Source organism: Gallinula chloropus, assembly GCF_964237585.1.
Source record: "Gallinula chloropus genome assembly, chromosome: 13".
Classification (NCBI taxonomy): domain Eukaryota; kingdom Metazoa; phylum Chordata; class Aves; order Gruiformes; family Rallidae; genus Gallinula; species Gallinula chloropus.
Window position 1 is genome coordinate 21,966,123 of NC_140098.1, and position 6,457 is coordinate 21,972,579.

The 6,457-nt window shown below is 64.4% G+C and overlaps 1 protein-coding gene across 1 annotated transcript; it reads right to left on the bottom strand.

The window, feature by feature from the left end:
• Window positions 1-3,218: 3,218 nt before the first annotated feature.
• Window positions 3,219-6,234, bottom strand: NOB1 (NIN1 (RPN12) binding protein 1 homolog). Its single transcript, XM_084270276.1, has 9 exons — window positions 6,164-6,234; window positions 5,429-5,561; window positions 5,219-5,352; window positions 5,070-5,141; window positions 4,843-4,980; window positions 4,543-4,764; window positions 4,157-4,254; window positions 3,926-4,070; window positions 3,219-3,736 (listed from the first exon to the last, which is right to left on the bottom strand). Exons 1-9 carry the CDS (start codon window positions 6,224-6,226, stop codon window positions 3,467-3,469), a joined length of 1,275 nt encoding a protein of 424 aa, XP_084126402.1. The 5' UTR covers window positions 6,227-6,234; the 3' UTR covers window positions 3,219-3,466.
• Window positions 6,235-6,457: the final 223 nt, after the last annotated feature.

The window sequence follows — 6,457 nt, forward strand, 5'->3', positions numbered from 1 at the left end:
GTGCTACAGGATGAAACGTTCCTGTGGGTAACATGTAACACATGAAGGGGCCAGTAAAGGTCTCTGGCAGGACACTGCAAGCTCTGTGTGTAACTAGCAGGCCCAGGTTCGTTAGCAGCTCCCTCTCCACCGGGCAGCATTGCACCAGAAAAGGGGCTGGAGGAGCCATGCCAGTTCCCAGGGACGTGGGTGAGGAGCAGGTCCTGACAGGGTGGTCACTTCCCACTTGGTGTTAACACAGATGTGACACAGGAGCAGTTGGGAGCTGTGGCAGGGTTTGCAGGGGGGCTGCAGCTGGAGCAGTGGGTGTTCCCTCATTTAGAGGAGTTGGAGCTGTTCTCCCAAGCACCCGCTGCCCATTGGGTTTGGGATATGGTTTCTAAAAGCAAACTTGGCTGAACAGACCTTTCTCCTCCTGTTACCTTCCCCGAGTCTCCAGAGAATCCCAAAGCAGGTGGAAGCTTGGGCGCAGCTCCATGGCTTCTTGGGCAGTGGGAAGGGGGATGGATCGAGCAGCAAAACGCAGAGAAGCTGTTATAGGACTCGGTGCAGTGTGAGGGGGGAAGGGGTTGTGCCCTCAGCACTTGGATCGTGTCTGGCAGATGGGAGCTGCTGTCACTGGGCTGTGGTGGGAGAGGACATGAGGGTTTACAGACCTGGGCCAGTGGTGGAAGGAAGGAGGAGTCGGAGTCACTTTGTGCTCTGAGCTGAGAGCAGCAGGTGGATGGTGAGGGGAATCTGATCACTGTTGGCTTCCTGGCAGCACAGAACTTCTTCTCAAGGAATAGCCCTGGGGTTTGTGGTCCTGAGGGACTGGTGGCAGCTCTGTTACCTGGGAAGCTAAAAGAAAACAGGTACTGAGATGCTTCTGGGGTTTGTGTTTGAATGGGGAGTAGTCCTCTGCGCCGGGTTGTGTTGGACCAGTGACACCAGTTGCCTGTGGGAATGGTCACCAGAGCTGGCAAACAGCCTGTGCCACTGCAGGCAGGGATGGCACAGGACAGGGGTTGGGGACAGGACTGGTGGTGGCAGGGAACTGCTGTAGGAGCCGTTCTGGGGCGGCACGGGAGGAGCAGAGCAGCATTCCCCTCCTGTGGGGATGCACATAGGTGATGCTGTATATCCTGGGTTATAGCTGTGTGTATAGAGGCACCATATATCTATTATACAGAAGCAATTAGTGGGCTCACAATTAGAACACCCTCATATTTACATTTTGATAAGCTGGAAATGCTCCTTTCCCATGGCATTTGCCCAGGTGTCGCAGTGGAGCAGCTGTAGCTGTGCCAACCCCTTGTCCTGTGCGCGTGGCGCCGGGGACAGCGCTGCCCCCCAGACTCGCTCTGCTTGTGCCCATCCTGCCTGTCCCTGGCTTGGAGCAGCCCCACACCTTTGGGTCTGTTACAGCTGTTCATTAGTGGTTGTGGATGGGCTGTTAGTGGAGCAGCAGAGCCGACAGCCGGATGGGTTCGGGGAGCGCGGTGCCTTTGTGCATCCTGTCCCCTGCCACCTTCCTCAGGTGTCTCCAGGACCTTTTCCGTTCCCAGCTTCCCACAGCTGGTGCCTGTGGGACGGTGGTGGGGCTGGTGGTGGCTGTGCTGCTCCGGAGGAGCCGGGCTGATGCCAGGAGCTGGGGGTCACCGGGTTGCTCTTGCCGCAGCAGATGCCGCTCGGTGGGGCTGGTTTGGCTGGGGCGGGTGAAGCCCGCGGTGTCACTCCTCCCATGTCTGACTCAAGTGGGCACTGTGACCTCCTTTTCTTGTGCCACATGGTCGGTAGCCAGAAGCTGCTCCCCTTGAAGGCTGGTGGAGCCCCCTGCCCTGCGCTGCCCTGGAGCTTGTGAGGGACCCTGAGCTCACAAATCCCTGTCTGGCAGTGGCTCTTGGGCCCAAGCAGGCGCGTCCCACCGTGGCATTCGGTTCCCGGGTGTTGCTGTCGCCTCTGGGACTCGGGTGAGGAAGCTGAGGGTTTCCTGGTGCTGCAGGAGGCTGTTCCACCCGCTCCACAGGCACCTGCTTCTCCCTCCCGCACTCGGAGCAGCACAGGGTCCCGTGCTGGGATCCCGGGTCTGCAGTGACCCAGGAGGTGCTGGAGAGGGTGGGAAGCAGCCTTAGGAAAGGAGTCGCAGAGCAGGGACCACTCTGGTCCCCTCCTTGAGCAAACCCCAGTGCAGTACTCACTCCTGAGCTCCTTACCAACGAGTAAACTCCAAACCCTTCAGAGCTCTCTACCTCTGCTGCCAGCTGCACCCCGGGGCAGCTTTACCCACCTTCCTGCCGTGTTCTCCTCGCGCCCCGATCGACCGCTGAGCCGCCTCTTCCAGCCTGCGCCGTGACAGTAGCCCCAGGTGTTCCCTGTGCATCTCTGTGTGTATCGGCTTTCCTAGTTGGGATTTTCAGAGCACTGATACCCGGTGTTTTCAGTTTGTTCTACGAGGGGATATTATTTCAGTTGCATCTATGTTTTTAGCTCTCCTGTGATAACTTGTTGGATATTAAGAGATACAGATATTTTGCTTCTCTCGGGACATTTGTATACTCGCGACTCTATTTCTGTAACAGCTGCAGCCAAGAATAAAACAATGAAAGTTTTCATTTTGCAGTGTGAAGTGCTTGGTGTGGGTCTTTGCCAAGAGCATCTCACTCAGCGGGTGGAATGTGCCAGGAACCAACCCACCTGGGAGCTGCAGGTCAGGGGATGCTGGGGAGGGAGGAGTAGGGACTGAGTATCTGGCTGGAGCTGCTGCGTAAGAGGCACCGAGCTGGGTGACCACCTGTGCCACCAGCTTCAGGCCCCAGCCTGCAAGTCAGTGTTCAGGGACAATGTTTCTGTTGCCATCCCAAAGTAGACCCTGCCTGGGGGAGACCAGAGAGCTCTCAGGAGGAGATGGAGAGCTCTCAGGGGGCTGTGCTGCCCTGGGGAGGTGATGCCAGAGGTCCTCAGCCACACAGGGCCTGGCTAGCAGAGGTTCCCTGGGCACTGGCACTGTCCCACGTCCTCTGCTGCTTCAGGGCACTCCTGCCAAACATGCCCCAGGGGTAGCTGGGGCTCCCTGTGTTCCCCTTCCCTTCCCACTCACCCACAGGGCCACGGCACCAGCAACCAGATCAGCGAGTTTGGGATTCAGAAACCCTCCTCAGCCTCCTCTTCCTCTCGAGGAAGGCAGAGCCCGGCCCAGGCAGGCGCAGAAACCAGACGGAGGCACAGTGCTGCGGGTTCCTGTGTTTATTGGCACAGCAGCCCCGGCCTGGGGTTGAGCTGGGACCTCACCCAGCTGCCCCCGTTCACACCCAGCACCCCCAGTCACTGACCGCTCCCCAGGCGCTGGGGCAGGAAAGTGGGCGGCTGCTTTCGGAGGGGCTGGGAGAGGCCTCCCCCCCCCACCCCGAGCTGTCAGGGAGCAACACACAAGCCCCAGCCAGCCAGTCCCTCGCAGCCCCAGCCCCAGCCAGCCCCGTCCTGCCCTTCACCTCCTCTTCACAAACTTCTTCGTGACGGCGTTGGGGTTCATGCGCCTCCTGCCCGCGCCCAGCGCCGCGTCCCGGATCTGCAGGTTGGCGGCGCGGCTGTAGACGTCGTTCTCGGCGAAGGGCGAGACCCCGGCGATGTAGTCGGGGTCGAAGACGTTGGTCTTCTGCCGGGCCTTGCGCGAGAGCCGCTGCTGCGGGAAGGGCTGGTCTTCCACCAGCTGAGGGTTGTTGGCGTGTTTCCCCCCCTTGGGGGCCGGCAGCGGGTACTGCCGGGAGAAAGCAGCTGGTTAATGTGCTCTGGGGGCAACACCCGCCCCGAGGGATGCAGCCCAAGAGCTCTGGGCTTAAGAGGAACAGCTGGAGGGTGAGCACAGCGTCGCTTCGATCCCCTCCCCGATCCTCCCCGCAGCCAGGCCCTTGCCCAGCAGCGCTGCAGGACAGGGGATGCTACTCACCCTGAGCCCGCGGGGGTTCAGCACCTTGGGGTTGCGGGAGAAGTGCATGTGGAGGCTCCCGTCGTCGCTGACGCTCACCGCGACCTTCTTCAGCGTCTTGTTACCGCAGTGCGGGCAGAAGACCTTGGTCATGTCTGAGGTGGTTCTGTGAGACAGGCCCAGGGAGGGTGATGGAACGTGGGATCAGCCCGGCAGCACCGCGGCAGCAGCGCCCTGCGCACGCACCCTCACCTGAAGCAGCCGTGGCAGCGCAGGATGTAGCTCCTGGCCTGGCGGATCAGCATCCCGTTCACTGCCAGCACGTGGAGGCCCATCTGCAGCAGCACGTTCTGCAAGGAGGAGAGAGAACCCAATGAGCTGGGACTGCTGGGGCTTCACTGCCAGCCCGGGCAGCGAGAGGCTGAGGGGCAGCGATGCCAACGGGCTTTGCAGAAGCCTCTGCACCAGAGAGAACCGGCTGCTTCTGAGACAAAAGGAGCTGTTGTGCTCTCATCCTGTCAGCAAGGTGCTTCTCTGTCATGGTGTGCTGGTGTGACTGTCCCTAAGATCAGAGCAGGCTGTGACCTGCCCTCAGCCCACCCCAGCAGTCCCCAGGCAGGGCAGCAGCCAGCACCCACCTGCATGGCAAAGTCAGTGGTGACGCAGCCGACCTGGATGCTGACAGGAGCAGTGTCACAGTGCCCCGTGTCCTGCTGCACCTGCTTGAGGTTGCTGGGCGTTATCCAACCCTCGTCATCGCTCTCCCCCTCATCGTCATCCTCTTCCTCAGCGCTGGTGCCATCCTCAGAGCTCCGGTGCTCCTCAGCACACTCTGGGCTAATGGAGATGCCTTCGGCTCTCTGGGGGCAGGAGACAGTTGGCTACAGCACCCACCTCACTGGGCCGGGCATCAGAGAGGAGGCGGCTCCGGGTCTCACCAGAAGCTCCTGCAGCTCCTCCTCGATGCTGGGCAGGGGCACTCGCCAGTAGTGGAAGGAGCTGAACTCGTCGCTCTCAGACTGGTCGCTGCTCCTCTCGGGGCTGGGCTGATGCTGGTCCTTCCCTGGGCGCTTGTGCTGGGGGGAGGATGACAGGACAGGGGGTTCCTCACCTGCTGCCACCCGTGGGCTCTGCGGGGCCTGGAGGGCCCCGTCCCATCCCTTACCTTGGTGGGCAGGTGGAAGCCGGCGAGGTGCAGGGGAGCCTCGGGGTGCCGCGGGGTGGAGCTGAGCCGCACCTGGGGAGGCAGCGCTGGGGTCAGCGGGGCGGCCCAGAGACCGGACCCCCCCCGCCAGCCCCGGGCACAGGCCCTACCTTGTCCTGGGGCTCCCAGCGCAGGCAGCTGGAGCCGTCGATCTCGGCCTGCAGCTGGCAGGTGAGGGCGAGCACCTGCAGGTCGGCGGCCGAGAGGCTGGGGTAGTCCCCGGTCTTCTTGGTGAAGTCGGTCACTGCGGGGGAGGGGTGGGGAAGGGGCTGTCAGGCGGGGCCTCCCCGAGCCGCGGGGGCCGCGCCGCCGGTACTCACCCAGCCGCAGGAGGTCGGGGCGCGGGCGGCGGAGCCGCAGCTCGCAGGGCAGGGCGGCCAGGCGCCGGCGCGTCGCTCTGTCCCGGATCTCAGCCAGCACCTCGGGCACGGTGTAGAGGTGCTGGGCGATGTCCTGCGGGCAGCGTCGTCAGCCCAGCCCAGCTCAGCCCCTCATCCCTGGCCTGGGGCCCCCAGCCCTATCCCAGTCTCCCCTGCCTCAGCCACAGCCCGGTCCCCCCATTCCCAGCCTGGTCCCCGTCCCTCCAGCCTGGTCTCCCAGCCCCAGCCCGTCCCTTGTCCCAGACTCCCAGGCCCCAGCCCGGTGTCTACCCCAGTCCCCCTGCCCCGATCTCCCGGCCCCAGCCCGTCCCTTGTCCCAGTCTCCCACCCCAATTCCCCAGCCCGGTGCCTACCCCAGTTCCCCCGCCCTGATGTCCCGGCCCCAGCCCGGTCCCTTGTCCCTGTCCCGCTGGCCCCAGCCCCAGCCGGTCCCTCCGGCCCCAACCCTACCCCAGTCCCCCTACCCCGATCTCCCAGCCCCGGCCCTGGCCTCCCGGATCCAGCCCGGTGCCCCCAGCCCCGGCCCCGCCCCAGTCCCCCCGCCCCGATCTCCCGGCCCCAGCCCGCTCCCCCGTCCCTGTCCCGCTGGCCCCAGACCCAGCCCGGTCCCTCCGGCCCCAACCCCACCCCGGTCCCCCCGGCCCGCTGCCCCCACCCCGGTGCCGGTGCCGGTACCTGCAGCGGGGCGGCGCTGACGAAGGCGCCGGTGTCGGCCACGACGTGCGGCACGCGCGCCATGTCCGCGCGGCGGGTGCCGGGAAGGCGGCGCGTGACCGCTTCCGGGCGGCGCGGTCAGGTGACGCGGCGGTCACATGACGGCGGCCGCCGGAGCCGGAAGCGGCAGCGGAGCGGCCGCCGGTAACTCGGGACGGGCCGGGGCGGGCTGCGGGCTCCCGGCCGGCCCCGGGCTCCGGACAGCTGCCGCCGGGCCCCGGCAGCCGCTCGGGCCCCGGGAACCGCTCTGCGCGC

Excerpts from the sequence above, each read along its gene's own strand:
- NOB1 (XM_084270276.1), bottom strand. The coding sequence starts at position 6,226 with ATGGCGCGCGTGCCGCACGTCGTGGCCGACACCGGCGCCTTCGTCAGC. Across the intron at positions 5,142-5,218 it reads GCTGGGAGCCCCAGGACAAG|GTGCGGCTCAGCTCCACCCC; the intron begins GTAGGGCCTGTG and ends CTGCCTCCCCAG. Across the intron at positions 4,071-4,156 it reads CGCTGCCACGGCTGCTTCAG|AACCACCTCAGACATGACCA; the intron begins GTGAGGGTGCGT and ends CCTGTCTCACAG.